The 15,492-nt window shown below is 47.0% G+C and overlaps 1 protein-coding gene across 11 annotated transcripts in view; it reads left to right on the top strand.

Moving 5' to 3' along the window:
* The window catches only part of PSD3 (pleckstrin and Sec7 domain containing 3), a 140,678-nt gene that overhangs the window by 49,289 nt on the left and 75,897 nt on the right, over positions 1-15,492 (top strand). For all 11 annotated transcript variants that reach the window (XM_071730611.1, XM_071730609.1, XM_071730605.1 and 8 more), the window contains 2 exons: positions 4,161-5,223; positions 6,576-6,968. In XM_071730611.1, coding sequence (XP_071586712.1) covers positions 4,161-5,223; positions 6,576-6,968 — 1,456 coding nt within the window. The remainder of the gene's footprint in view (positions 1-4,160; positions 5,224-6,575; positions 6,969-15,492) is intronic.

Genomic DNA, 15,492 nt, shown 5'->3' with positions numbered 1-15,492 from the left:
CAAAGGGAAAAAATTTGCACCTCTTAGGAGCCAGGGGCTACTGGTGGTGTTTTACCTCAGGGAGCAGAGACCTCAACTGTCCTGTGCATGGTGGTACCTCATGTAGGGAGAGAAGGATAAAGACAGAAGCCAGAGAGTTGCAGTCAATAGGATGGAGTCTAGTTGGAAGTCTGTTTCTAGTGGAGTCCCTCAAGGGTGAGTACTGGGACCAGTACTATTCAATATATTTATTGATGACCTAGATGAGGGAAGAGGGTGTACTGTCAGCAAGTTTGCTGACGACACAAAACTGGGTGGAGTGGCTGACACCCCAGAAGGCTGTGCTGTCATTTAGAGGGACCTAGACAGGCTGGAGAGCTGGACAGAGGGAAATTTAATGAATTACAAGGGTAAGTGTAGAGTCTTGCATCTGGGGAAGAACAGCCCCAGATACCAATATAGGTTGGGACTGAGCTGTTGGAGAGCAGCATTGGTGAAAGGGACCTGAGGGTGCTGGTGGATGGAAGGATGACCATGAGACAGCAATGTGTCCTTGTGGCCAAGAAGGCCAATGGCATCCTGGGGTGCACTAGAAGGGGTATAGCTGGTAGGTTGAGAGCGGTTCTCCTCCCCCTCTACTCTGCCCTGATGAGGCCACATCTGGAATATTGTGTCCAGTTCTGTGCCCCTCAGTTCCAGAAGGACTAAGAACTGCTTGTAAGAGTCCAGCACAGAGTGACCAAGATGATTAAAGGGTTTGGGAACATTTTCCTCATGAGGAAAGGATGAGGGATATGGGTCTCTTCAGCTTGGAGAAGAGGAGAATGAGGAGTGACCTCATCACTGTTTATAAATATGTAAGGGGCAAGTGCCAGGAGGACCGAGTAAAGCTTTTCTCAGGGGTGACTAACAATAGGACAAGGGACAACGGTTATAAGCTGGAGCACAGGCAGTTCCATATAAATGTTAGGAAGAATTTTTTTCACTGTGAGGATGACAGAGCACTGGAGCAGGCCACCCAGGGAGGTTGTGGAGTCTCCTTCCCTGAAGACATTCAAAGCCCACCTTGATGTGTTCCTGTGTGACCTGCTGTAGGTGACCCTGCTCTGGCAGGGGGATTGGTTGGATTAGATGATCTTTTGAGGTCCCTTCCAGCCCTTAACTTTCTATGGTTCTATTATACTGTGTAATGGGGAAAGACTACTGCTTTGGTGCCATATCAGGTAGTGAATTAGGCAGTGTTCCTGCACGGTGCTGGAAGGGCAAGAATCCTGCCAACTTTTGCTTTTGTAAAGCAGCAGTCCTTCCAGAGCAGGGCTGCTGGTGCTTCACTTTAGAAAAAGCCTTAAATTTCAACTGTGAAAGTGCTCCTGTCTTGCCCAGGTGAAACGTGGCTTGCAGGCATGGCAAAGAGTAGTACCTGTGTGCATGTTCCTTCTCCTGCACATCTACCTGTGTCTGTATATGCATGTATGTGCTCTGCACATGTACCTCTGGAGTCTGCTGGACTTGCCAGAGGATAAAGTTTGCTTGGGATGAAGTTCAGGAGTAGAATAAGAAACTTGCTTGGGATTGCTTACATCCTGGGCTGCATCAAACAAAGTGAGGCCAGCAGGTCAAGGAAGGTGATTCTCTCCCTCTACTCTACTCTTGTGAGACCCCCACTGCTAGTACCATGTCCAGTTCTGAAGCCTCCAGCACCAGGACATGGAGCTGTTGGAGTGAGTCCCGAGGAGGGTCATGGAGATCATCAGGGGACTGGAGCACCTCTCCTATGAAGACAGGCTGAGAGAGTTGTTCAACCTGAAAGGCTTCAGGGAAAATTCTTATAAGAATTTTCCAGTACCTGAAGGGGCCTACAGGAAAGCTGGAGAAGGACTTTTTAAAAGGGCATGTTGTAATAGGACAAGGGGTAATGGCTTTAAACTGAAAGAGGTTAGGGTAGACATTAGGAAGAAATTCCTCACTTTAAGGGTTGTGAGACACTGGCACGGGTTGCTCAAGGAAGCTGTGTATACTTCATTCCTGGAAGTGTTCAAGGACAGGTTGGATGGAGCTTTGAGCAACTGGTCTAGTAGAGGGTTTGAACTAGGTGATCATTAATGTCCCTTCCAACCCAAACCACTTTATAATTCTGTGTTACTGTATTCTATGTTGCTAGGGGCATGAGGCAATCCCAGCTGGGGTGCCTCCCTGTTGCAGGTATATTGGCTAAGAGTTACTGTATGTGGAGCTGTGTCCAGAATTAGCATCTAACATGATCCCTGTATACAGCTCTCTCTTATAAGAGAAGACCAGGGCTGTGGGCTAGGGAGCTGGGACCTGTTGCTGGCTTGGGCTGATACCTGTGCAGGTGCGGACACTGTAGCCACATAGTATCATTCTCATCCCTAAGTCTGTTCTGTTGGAAATGTGTCCCAATGGCAACCTAGCACCTACACCATGAAATGAGTGGGCTTGGGATTCACCCAAACACTGCATTTTTAAATTGTGTGCAAACAGGGTTGTTTGGCTGCAACTTCAGGCACTTAGGAAAAGCACTGTGCCTTCAAGTGGGCATGTGAGGAGAGGTCCTCTCCCACTTCTTCAGATTCTCCTGGTGCAACCATATCTATTATTTGGAAACCCTGCCATGAAGGCAGGTTGGTGATGAAGAAGTGAGCAGGGCATTCATGCTCCTCACAGCTCCCTAGGACTTTGCAGCAGAGAACAGGTGTTTGTTTTATCCATTTGCTGTCCTCAAGAGCAACCAAGTCATTGGTATGAAGCCTAACCCACTGAAGTTTTTTTATGGAGTGATTAAACAAACAGCATGGAAGGATCTGGAGAACCTGGTGGAAGAGACTGTGGCTTGGCATGGTCCAAGTCTGTTGCTTTGATCCTGCACCGCACAGAATGTGTGCTGTTTATCTTGTGGATAGAAATACTGGGTGGTGAGCTGGCAGGTGTGTGCTGCTGCACATCTTTACAAACCACTGGCAGACAGATAGACACCTTATTGTGGTGCTGGGGTCACGTTAAACTATTCTCCCTTTCACCTTGATCTCAGCCTGTCATTAACCAGAGCTACATGGATTTCTCCCTAGAAATGGCTCGGGCCCAGCCTGCTCAAAGTGAAGGTGGGGTTCTGTTTGCAGCACAGCACCTAAAGATGCAGCTTGAGTGGGGCAAAGTATCTAAATGCAAGTTGGTTTCTGGTTTCAGAGGTGTCACCCCTGACATTTTTCAGAGTAGGTGTTTGCATCTGGCCATCTGCTGTGTGTTTTAAAGTACTTTTATATTCTTGTCCAGTTTTTTCTAGGAGGGTGCAGCGAATACAGATGTTGCTGGTTTTCTTATTTCAAAAGCTCAGTTACTTCTTGGACTGTAATATAAGATAGCCAAGTATCTGTCATTATGTCATCTGTGAGGTTCCTCTGAGTTCAGCTGGTTCTCTGTTACCCCACAACAATGAGAGCCACTGGGTACTCAGCACTTGGAAAATGGGACCATTTGTTTTCACTTCTGCTTTGTTTACATCAGCTGGAAAGAAGCATCAGGCAGGGAAGGGTATGAAGCTTTTTGTGCAGTGGTAAATTTACTGCAGCAGAAAATGTGAACTGTTCGGCATGTGTACATCACTGCAACAGAGACCTTCAGTTACCTGAGTTGTTAAAGGAAAAGAGTATTGCTGGAAGAAAATTGTATTATTCATTGTTTTGTAATGTAACTAATTGGTTTTGTCAGGGCTGTGGAATATACAAGGTGTGGCTCATTGTCTTCGCAGTGTTTCATCTTTAGAAGAGAAAATGACCTGAAAGCATTTTTTTTAAATAAAACTAATGTGCATGGTGTATGCTGCACATGGGTGTGAGACCTCTCAATATCTGCTTTCTTCAGCCTTTGTGCCTGACCTGTGGCCTCAGACTGTTCATGGACCACTGGGACCCTTTCTGAAGTGCAGCAGACATTTCTGGCATTCCTTCCTCAGCAGTGCACACTCATAAAGTAGGGCTGCCCAAAAACTTCTGTGTAAAAGGACCAGCTCAGGATAACTACAGTATGAGAGTGTGCAGAAGTGAGTTAAACTCCTGGAGGGGACAACATAGATATTCTGTTCAGGAGAGGGCTGCGGAGGGAAGCCAGGCTTTTTGCTTTCACAGGCTGTAGATAAACCCATGCTGCCTTTTTTTTCTTTGCAGGTAGTGGCCATGGAAGCAGCACTTTGCTCCCTCATACCATCATCAATGAATTTCCAGAGTATGGCACTGTAGAGCCCAGTGGTGAGGCACTGCAGGCTGTATTGCTGCGCCAGGCAGAGCCCGTGGCATGCAGTCCAGAAAGGCGGGACTGTCACCACCAGGTACCTGGCTGGCCCGTTCCTCAGCACACAGACAATTTGAGACCTGACACTGAGGCAGCACAGCTGCACACCACAGAAGAAGGTTTGCAAGCAGTTGATAACCTGCTAGAGATTATGAAAATCTCTCCATGTCTGGAAGCAACAAAGGTGCAAGAGAATGCAAATACTTCTTTTGATCCAGAGACACAAATGGAAAAAAATATTACTGGCAGCCAAAATGTGCAGGCAGCCAGAGAACCAGTTCCAACAAGCCAAGAAAAGCCCTCAGACATGTTTGTTCCATCTGAGCGAACAGCTGAGGAAAAAATGCAATTGATTGTAGAAAAAGATCTGCCTGCAACATGGACTGGAGAAAAGCAGTCTGAGTCCTTGCAAGCCATCAGTAATGAAACTGAAGAGGTCCATGCAGTGCAGAAGGCAAGCTGTCATAGATCATCTGTGACAAACCTGGAAGCAGCCAGTGAAGTGGAGGGTTTGGAGCGTTTTGAAGAGTTTTCGGCCAACAGTCAAGGCAAAATGCAAATGGATTCTGAGAGGAGCCTCTCTAAAGAGGCAGTTGTGAGCAAACATGTAGAATTTCAAGGGGTTGAGATTTTATGGCTGCAAAAAGCTGAGGAGCAGAGAAGAAGGAAGCACTCTCTGCTGGAGACTGTGTCTGTGGAAAGGAAGATGTTCCCCAAAACATCTAGCCACCCTGTGCCACCGGTGGTCTCCCTAGGCTTAATCTCCTCACCAGACAGTGGTTGGAATGAGGTCTGTGAGGACCCTAGGCCAGGATCCATTGCCTCTGGAGTCACTCCTCTGGCACTGCATGATGAAAGTGAGGAAGATGAAGTTTTTGTGAAGGACAAGAACAACCACAGCAAGGAAGAGATGGATGTGCTAGCAGGAGGACAGGGAAGGTAAGATGGTGCTTGGGGGGGTGTGCAGCAGGACAGGTTGGGTTTTTCTTGTCCCAAGCATGTGTCTTCTGCCTGCCCCTTTAGGACGTAATGGTAAACGATGAATGTTTTGTCTGTTGCCTGCTCCCTGGGGGCAATGGTAGCTTTCATGCCTGGTGGTGGCTAGTCAATGAAGCTGGCACTGAACTCCATCCACACCACCTTGCTTAAGTTTGAGGTTTGTCTCAGGATTAGAAATTTAAAGATGTAGACTCTGCTGTTTGCAGAGTAATGGCTGTGTGATCCAACATCTGTAGCAGGATTAGTTTGGATCTGGACATGGCATATCATTAACTATAGGCAGAATGCAGGCCACTTCACCACTGGGAAGTTGGATAACGAAGATGTACCCAGGGCTACATTATAAGAGGGTAAATGCTGTCATGTGCTTCCTGTGTTAAGTGTCTCTCTGTATTTTTATAATTTTAGCTGTATATATTTGAAAAATTGTGCTGCCTTTTACAAGAGCATCCTGATTTGCTCACTTTTCTTTCCTGATGCACATCTGAGATGAAGCAAAGTGTCCAACCACTGAGCTAAGTAAAACTGTGCTCACTCTGACCCTGTGGGGTCTTTGCTGATTAAACAACAGGATCTTGGCAAGGGAGGTGCTCCTGCCTCTGCACCTTGGGATTCACTGAGTTTTGCTTTGGCTATCATGTAGGATTGCTTAGGCAGGCAGCCGTGATGGCTGGCACGTGCTGTGAGAAGCCCCCCACAGTAGTTGGCACAGCAAATAAAACTCTCCACAGGGGGATGCTGCACGTCCCTCTGCATCTGTAAGCAGGTCAAGTATTCCCCCTTCAAATCTGGTTCTCCCAGCTTCAGGTTTTTAGCTGCATTTACTTCCCATTGCATTTTGGAGAGATTTCCTCTAGCCTTTTGCTGAAGACTCCAGCCCTGCACACTGCAGAGCCAGCAAGCTTTCTTCTGGAGGCTAAGACCCCATGTGGGTGCATGTCTCTGGCCAGTGCAGCCTCCAGCATGTCAGTGGTGCTGGCACAGAACTTACACATTTGTGAATTCTCTCCTTTACACATAAGCAGCTGATATTATCTGTTAGGTAATATGAGGCTTTCCCCCTGCTCCCCTCCTTTACTCAGAAGATTGTTAAGTCCCCAGAGAGGATGATGCCAGTCATGAATAGAAGTGGTGCAAGGAAACACTAGCATTGTGCATAAACACTGAAGTGTCATTTTCTGCAGGGAACCACATTGACCTTTCTGCTCTCAAAGGTGGAAGGTGAGGAGGTTCACCTAGACATCTAAACCTTGCCTGTGAGCTGAAATAAGCTGTTTCTGATTAATTTCCAGGTTGATGGAGGAGGAAGGAGCAGCCACAGGAGGATATGAAGATGTCCTTGTGCAGAGGCACTCCGATATCTCCACTGATATGTACAGCTCACAATTTGAAAACATCCTGGACAATGCATCTTTATACTACAGTGTGGAATCGCTGGAGACATTGTACTCAGAGCCTGATAGTTACTTCAGCTTTGAAATGCCACTCACTCCCATGATCCAGCAGCGTATGAAGGAGGGTGGCCAGTTTTTGGATCGGACATCAGCCTCAGGGCAGCCAGATGTCCTGCAGCTTCCCCCTGGTGGGGGAGTGAAGAGCTGTGGTGAAGGCATTGCCAATGGCTTAAAGGATGTAAGCGAAACACTCTTCAGAGGAGATGTCGCAGAAGTCCCTCATTTGGAAAGGTACAAGTGGTGGGTGAGCTCTCTGTGGAGAGAGCTAATTTTTCCCCAGTGTCTGTTTACTTCAGTGCACTGTTGCAGAGAATAGTTTTGCCTCCTTCAGCACTACACTTTTTCTGCAGAATAATTTTTACTGTAACAGAGTGAGCTGCAGGGGGTAAGTGAGTGATCCAAACCTCCTGATCATTAGAAAAGTGCAAATTTACTTTATGTAGGTCTTGTGGGTGATACTTGTGGCAGCAAAAGTCTGGATGGCATTGTTGCATTTCTGGGACCTGTCCCTGGAGGAGTTAGTTACCAAGTACAGATTAACGTTGTTCAGCTCCAGTTATACCTGGACTTGCTAGCAGCAATTTTAGGAACATTAAGACTCTGTGCACATGGATGAGTTGTCTAAATGCAGTTTGAGATTTGGATGTTAGCAGTGTGTTTCTTGCATTAGTTTTTCTTCTCTTGAGTCCAGGGGTAATTTTGCCATTTATTTTAGCTGGGACAGGGTTTTGTCCCTGATGAGAGACTGTTAGCTGCTTCTTTTTTTTGTGCAGTAGTTACTGATTGAGAGAGGAAGAAACATTGCAAAAAATTTAATAATTTCTGCTAAGGTGACCTCTTAATTGTCATGTGATAAGCAAAAATTAGGCTAAGCAGTCATAAAATACTATAATTGTCGAAAGTCACTCTATGAGCAAACTTTCCTTACTGTGTGTTGTCATAGACACTGGGGAGAGTGACGGGCAGGGACAGCGAAGTTGGGTGGTTGAGCCAAAAGTAGTAATCTGTAGAGGGGCAAGCAACCTTGTAAGGGACAACGATAGCTTGGGTCTCCATCCTCTAGAGAGGGGACATCCTGTAGGGAGGGGAGAGTCCTTAGACTATCTAATCTGAGCTTTCTTGGGAGTCCAGTGGTGGGAGGTCTTTTGTCTGTTTATTCCTTTTGTGCTAGTGTGAAAGAAGTCCTTTGTGCAGAGGCAGTTTTGCTAACTTTATGCACTTAGAAGAACAGGCAGAAGAATTTAGCAGTTTCCATCATTCCTGCTGGAAAAAGGATGCTCAAATCTTCTGTGACCCTGAGCTCCTTGGTGCCAGTAGGTAATAAGTGACTGCTAGTCTGCTACAGCCAGTACAGAGCCAGAAACTGAGGCCATTCCTGACACTTGTAGCTCCTTACTTGTACAGAAACCAGAGGGCTGTGAGACCGAGCAGTGAAGGATGAGAAGCACATGCAGACCCTAATTCTATTACCCCTTAGCTGCAGCATCTAGTAAGGCCCACATCGGCTCATCAAGACAGAAGTTACCGTGAAGACAAGGTGTATTTAGATGATGCTTAGAGAAACAATATTAGCTGCTTGCCTAGTGTGGATTTCATTCAGAATTATGTTAATTTAGTTCAACATAGGATTTTTAAATCCTTTTTCCCCCCTTATTAAAAAAGACAGAATAAGTGTCCCCAGCAGCAGGCTTTGTTAGGAAGCTCTGCTGTAGTCATCTGCAGGACTGTTAGAGACAAGTACCCAGGGCTTCCTGTTAAGAAAGGCGCTGATAAAGAGAACAGCTGCAGCAGTACAGCAAGTCACAGATGTGCCTGGTAGGATGATCCTCTGGACTATAACTTTACTTAACCACCCCATGATTTTCTAGTATTGTATTGTGCCAGGGTATAGGTCACTGCATTATCGTGTGCTGCAATTCTGGATACAGTGGTGAACTGTGGTGCAGAGTGGGGGTGAGGAGCACTGTGTGCATGTTTGAGGGCTGCAGGGGATTTTTTTCATAGAGAGGTCAAGACCATGTGTCACTGCGATGCTCAGGTGAACCTAAAATAGATGTCTAAGCTGTGAGTACTATTTATGAGAGTTTGTATGCGTGGTTGTGTTTCCTGAAGCAATCCCAGACTTGTTGTTTTGACGAAAAGCCCACATGTGTGGTAACACGTCCGGCAGCCACTGTAGCACCTTTGTGCCTTCTGCTGTATGTCAGTGTTTCCTATGGTGCTGTGAGCCTGTGGTTGTGTAGGAGCTGGGGTTTCCCATGCACAGCACCTGCCTGGCCCTGCAGAGCATAAAGGGGCACCCACTGAAGTGGTCCAGCTTTACTAGAGTGTGAGGCATGCCCTGGTCCTGCATCCTACAGCCACCAGTAGGAGCTTGCAGGCAGCAGCTTTCCACCAACATATCATGGAGTCACCAGAGGTCTCCATGACCTCTGCAAATCTGCTGTCTCCCCTGAAGCCAGGGGCTCCCCCTATTCCCCCTGTCACCCAGTGATGTGGGGCCAGAGGGAGGTCGGTGCAAGTAGGAGCACAGCTGGAGTATCCTGTTCTGCAGAGATGGAGGCAGATGCGGGGTCTTAGCATGTAAGTGGTGGCAAGTACAAATCCAAGTTGGGGCATTCAGGATGCAAGGGGCTTGGGAGTTGGGGCTTTAAACTAGGTTTGAAGGGGGATGGGGTTGAAACTGGGCTCTCCAGAAAGGAGCCTAAGGGTGGACTACCCAAGATAAGAGACAAACCAGCAGCCCAGCTGAAGTGCATGTACACCAGTGCATGCAGCATGGACAACAAACAAGAGGAGCTGGAAGCCATCGTGCAGCAGGAAAGCTATGATGTAGTCGCTATCATGGAAATGTGGTGGGATGACTCCCATGACTGGAGTGCTGCCATGGGTGGCTACAGGCTCTTCAGAAGGGACAGGCAGGGTAGGAGAGGCAGAGGGGTAGCCCTATATATTAGAGACTCTCTTGACATTGTAGAAGTTGAGGTCAGCAATAATAAGGTGGAGTGCCTGTGGATTAGAATCAGAGGGAAGGCCAACAGGGCTGATATCGTGATGGGAGTCTGTTACAGACCACCCAATCAGGATGTTGAGGATAATGAATTATTCTACAGGCAGCTGGCAGATGTTTCAAAATCGTCATCCCTTGTCCTTGTGGGTGACTTTAACCTACCAGACATCTGCTGGGAACTCCACACCACAGAGAGGAGGCAGTCTAGCAGATTCCTAGAGTGTATAGAGGATAATTTCCTGCTCCAACTAGTAAATGAGCCCACCAGGGATGGACCCCCCCTTGACCTTCTTTTCACAAACAGAGAGGGGCTGGTGGGAGATGTGGTGGTCGGTGGACGCCTGGGACTTAGCGATCATGAAATAATAGAGTTTTCAATATTCAGGGATACAAGGAGGGTTGTCAATAAAACCTCTACGTTGGACTTCCAGAGGGCAGATTTTGGCCTATTCAGAAGACTAGTTCAGAGTATACCCTGGGAAACAGCCCTTGAAAACAAAGGGGTCCAGGAGGGATGGACCTACTTCAAGGAGCAAATTTTGAAAGCACATGAGCAGGCTGTCCCAGTGTGCCGAAAGGCAAGCCGGCGGGGAAGACGACTGGTCTGGCTGAACTGGGAGACTCTGAAAGAAATTAGGGTTAAGAAGAGGGCCTACCAATTATGGAAAAAAGGGCTAACTACTAAGGAGGAATTTAGGAACATAGTTAGGTCATGTAGAAAGAAAATTAGAGAGACAAAGGCACAACGTGAGCTGAATCTTGCCACCTCTGTGAAGGACAACAAAAAGTCCTTCTATAGATACATCAACAGCAAAAGAAGGGGCAAGGAAAACATCCATTCTTTACTGGACACAGGTGGGAATATAGTTGTCAAAGATGAAGAAAAGGCTGAGGTATTTAACACCTTCTTTACCTCAGTTTTCAACAGTAAGACAGGTTATCCTGAGGACAGATGGCTTCTGGAGCTTACAGAAGGTGACAAGAATCTAAACAGCCCCCCTGTAATCCTGAAGGACACAGTCAGTGATCTATTGAGCTGCTTGGATCCCCACAAGTCTATGGGACCGGATGGGATCCACTCAAGGGTGATGAGAGAGCTGGCAGAAGAGCTCGCCAAGCCTCTCTCTATCATCTACCAACAGTCCTGGCTCACTGGGGACATCCCAGATGGTTGGAAGTTGGCGAATGTCACGCCAATCCACAAAAAGGGCCGGAAGGAGGACCCAGGAAACTACAGGCCCATCAGCCTGACCTCAGTGCCTGGCAGGGTTATGGAGCAGATCATCCTCAGTGCAATCACACAGCACCTGCAGGATGGGCAAGGGATTAGACCCAGCCAGCACGGGTTTAGAAAGGGCAGGTCCTGCCTGACCAACCTGATCTCCTTTTATGATTGGGTGACCCACCTCGTGGATGAGGGGAAGGGTGTGGATGTGGTCTACCTGGACTTCAGCAAAGCCTTCGACACCGTCTCCCACATCATTCTCCTGAAAAAGCTGTCAGCCCACAGCTTGGACAGGAGCACCCTGTGCTGGATTAGGAACTGGCTGGAGGGCCGGGCCCAGAGAGTGGTGCTGAACGGTGCCGCATCCAGTTGGCGGCCGGTCACTAGTGGTGTCCCCCAGGGATCAGTGTTGGGCCCGGTTCTGTTTAATATCTTCATTGATGATTTAGATGAAGGGATTGAGTCCATCATCAGTAAATTCGCAGACGACACTAAGCTGGGGGGAAGTGTGGATCAGCTGGAAGGCAGGAGGGCTCTGCAGAGGGACCTGGACAGACTGGAGAGTTGGGCTGATTCCAATGGGATGAGGTTCAACAAGGCCAAGTGCCGGGTCCTGCACTTTGGCCACAACAACCCCATGCAGTGCTACAGGCTGGGCACAGAGTGGTTGGAGAGCAGCCAGGCAGAAAGGGACCTGGGAGTCTGGATTGACAGGAAGCTGAACATGAGCCAGCAGTGTGCCCAGGTAGCCAAGAAGGCCAATGGCATCCTGGCCTGTATCAGGAACAGCGTGGCCAGCAGGTCCAAGGAAGTGATTCTGCCCCTGTACTCAGCCCTGGTGAGGCCACATCTCGAGTGCTGTGTCCAGTTCTGGGCCCCTCAGTTCAGGAAGGATATCGAGGTCCTAGAGCAGGTCCAAAGGAGGGCAACCAGGCTGGTGAAAGGACTCGAGCACAGGCCCTATGAAGAGAGGCTGAGGGAGCTGGGGCTGTTCAGCCTGAAGAAGAGGTGGCTCAGGGGAGACCTCATCACTCTCTACAACTCCCAGAAAGGAGGTTGTAGCCAAGTGGGGGTTGGTCTCTTTTCCCAGACAACTTTCAACAAGACAAGAGGGCATGGTCTTAAGTTGTGCCAGGGGAAGTGTAGGTTAGATATTAGAAAGAATTTCTTTACAGAGAGGGTGATCAAGCATTGGAACGGGCTACCCAGTGAAGTGGTGGACTCTCCATACCTGTAGATATTTAAAAAGAGACTGGATGTGGCACTTAATGCCATAGTCTAGCAACTGCAGCGGTGGGTCAAGGGTTGGACTTGATGATCTCTGGGGTCCCTTCCAACCCAGCCAATTCTATGATTCTATGAGTTGAGGCAGCAACATTACTGTGCAGTGCAAAAAGCATAGCCTCCCTTTACAAGAAACCGCACTGCTAGTGCTGGGGAAGAAAAACTGAAACCAAAGACCTTAGCAGCTCCCTGTGCCATGGTATTTCAGTGACAAAAATTGTATGGGAAATAGCATGTGGAGAGAACACAGGTCCCAGTACTAGTGCTAATTTATGGGGGAGCAGAGTGTGAAATACTAGTAGTTCTTCACAGTCCAGCAGAGAAGGGGAGGGCAGGTGCAGAAGCAAGGAGTTAATGGTTTACACCTGGAAATTGAAAGCTATGCACCTACTAGGAAGGGAGGAGCAGGTGCTCCCCTTGGACATGCCCTCCTGATAGCAGGTATCTGAGCACCACAACAGCTTTTCCATCCCTCAGGAGGGATCCTGAGCATAGCTGACACGTGGATGGACCCTAGATGGCGTAAGGTTTTATTGAGTCCGGACAAGGAAACATAATCCTGTAGTGAATAAGCGGGAGGGTAGCATCACTCTTAGGAAATTGCAGGCTCTGGGAGGGGTCAGCTCTGGTATGTGAAAGCCAGTCACATGCTTTCTGAATTGAAAAAAAAAAGGGGGGGGGAAAAAAATAGAGGCTTGCAGGCTGCAAGTTCCTATGGGCTCCTGGTTGTCTGGATATTTCATCCCTGCTCTCCTCCCCACCAGCTGCTGGCTATGGTTAAACACAGTAAGTCCTGGCAAGAGCTCCCTGTTCTGAGAGCCCCACCTGAGACAGGGGGATGTCAGCTGGCCCCTGGCTTTTCCTTCAGGACAGGTGGGCTTGCTTTTGTGAGCAGTACTTTCCTAGCACAGTTTAGGTGCTCTTTGTGTCAGGCAAGTGGAAGAGGGGATGCCTGGAGAGAAGGGTGTGCAGCTTTCCTCCTCTGGGAGCAGTTCCAGATTTTGGTATCTTTTGTGGGGTTTAATCTCTTTCTTAGATGTGTAATGATCATCCCTCGAGGGGAAAAACAAATTTCTGCAGCTGAAGTAGGCTGAAGTTTCTGCATGGAGAACTGGAAGAGTGGGAGAGCTTGTGGAGTTTCAAAGCTGAAGGACAGCCTCACGGTGTAGTATGTAAAGTTACTGTATTTGGGCTATGTTCCGTCCCCTAGCATTTGCCTTATCCCTGCAGAGATTTATCATCTGCACTGTCACACCTGCACCCCAGGTACTGCGCTCCTCCCATCTCCTGCCTGTGGGTCATGTTGAGAGGGAGCAAGGCTTAGCCCTGGTGTGGTAGTTCAGTGTTACTCACAGAGACAGTAAGGAAAACTATTTGCGAGGTGCTGCCCTAGATATCAAGCCAGAATTTGCATTGCCTGAACTAGTTGTAATAACTTATGCCAAATCAGAGTGAGAGGAAGGGTGTGTATTTCTAAAGCAGCAAGATATACATGAGGTAAAAGTGCTATCTTTGTGAAAGTGAAATCTTTGCTATGGATGCAGTGAGTGACATAGCACCGGGGTGTCTAAAAGTAAAGTATGGTGCTGTCTTGGTGTCAATCTCCATCTTTCTTTGTTACTTCTTTGTTACTTTAAAGAAAGCTTTTTCATTTTTTATGCACTGTTTATAGCAGACTTGCTATTCTATCTTTCCTTGTATGCTACAGTCAGAATAAGAAATCTAAAAACCAAAAAACCTGTAATTTCTGTTCCTGATTTGTCTTGCAAAGCATGGTCTCTCAGTAGGACATCATCCAAGATTTTTCTAAACCCAGAGCGAAAAGAAAAAAATTTGATATTGCAATTCCTAATCCTTAATAATGATAAATATTTGCCACCTGCCATCATCTTCAAGGAACTGCTAGTGCTCAGCAAATTCTACAAGTCCTGTTATTTTAATTTTTTTTCCTCCAGGATATGCAAACACAAATTTAGTCATATACATACTCTGTTGCAGTACAAGGGGGGAGAGGGAAGAAAACAGACTCTCTAAGCAATCTGGTCATTCTCAGAATAAATGCACTAGAAAGTAGATTGCAGTTGAGCTTCTCATAGCATTTTCCATAGCTGTGTTTTTACTTCTGTAAATGGATTATTTCCAGAAGTTTCATAGTTACCACTCTGCTTATTCCTTCTTATAGACAAAAAACTTTGACAGATAAACTCAGCTATGATCCCTGACTTCAGGTAGATTCTCTACATCTCCTTCCAGTTTATCAGCATCTTGTGTGCCAGTTAAACTTCGGGTTTTCAGTTCACTCTGACATTTTTGTCCAAGGTAGTTTGTGTTTGATTTCCAATTATATCAGTCTTAGTACTTACATACCTAACATATAACCTTTATAAATTAATTTTATTAGTCTATCCAACAGCAGTCTGGTGGAATTTTTTTTCCCTGTTAAAAACTCACCCTGTGACCTGCTTGAATTTTTTCATTTAGTGTGAAATCTGCCAAGATCCCTGTGTTCCTAAGAGGATGCTTTCTGTCCTTCATGTGTTCTTCAGCTCATGACAGACTGTGACCTAGGAGAGCCAGGGCTGTCAGAAGGTTGTATATTGCATTTGCTGCCATCCATGTGACCAGGATAAGGAAAGTTGTTAAGAGGGATACCACTTGTTGCTGTCCTAGAAAAGCGAATGTGTCAGCTGTACTTGCAGCTGGTGAGCAAGCAAACATACACTGAGACCCACTTGCCTGCACTTGGGCATCTGTCAGTTTTTGTTAGTAAGCACAATATTCTGGTAAAATCAGGCAAAGATGAAGTGGCATAATCCACAGGGGACAGTTTCTGAAGCCGGTGGCATTTTGGCAGCATCAGATTTACTCCTTTGTCACACAGCTTAGTAACTTCAACTTCACCTTGGTATTCCCTGCTGGAATCAAGGCTCTTGAAATACACCATGTGAGTTTGCCTTTGCTCCGGCTAGTGAGATGCTTTCAACACCAGTTTACTGAGAGTTTGTAAAACTGCTTCTAGTTACTAAATAAACTGTTGTTTTAAGGGAAAAAAGGTCTGCTGACTTTTTGCCTCTTCAGTTCCCAGCCTACTCTGAAAATAAAACAAAACAAAAATTCAGGATTGGACAGAGACAGCAAAGAAAACAACAAAAATGGAGCAGCTGATCAGTTTGCTGCACAAAGCGCCTCAGTATAAAACGGGCAGCAGCTCAGCTTCTAAGCTAGCATCTGTTGGC

This window comes from Heliangelus exortis, chromosome Z (genome assembly GCF_036169615.1).
Source record: "Heliangelus exortis chromosome Z, bHelExo1.hap1, whole genome shotgun sequence".
NCBI classification, from domain to species: Eukaryota; Metazoa; Chordata; class Aves; order Apodiformes; family Trochilidae; genus Heliangelus; species Heliangelus exortis.
This window is presented reverse-complemented; position numbering and strand designations above follow the sequence as displayed.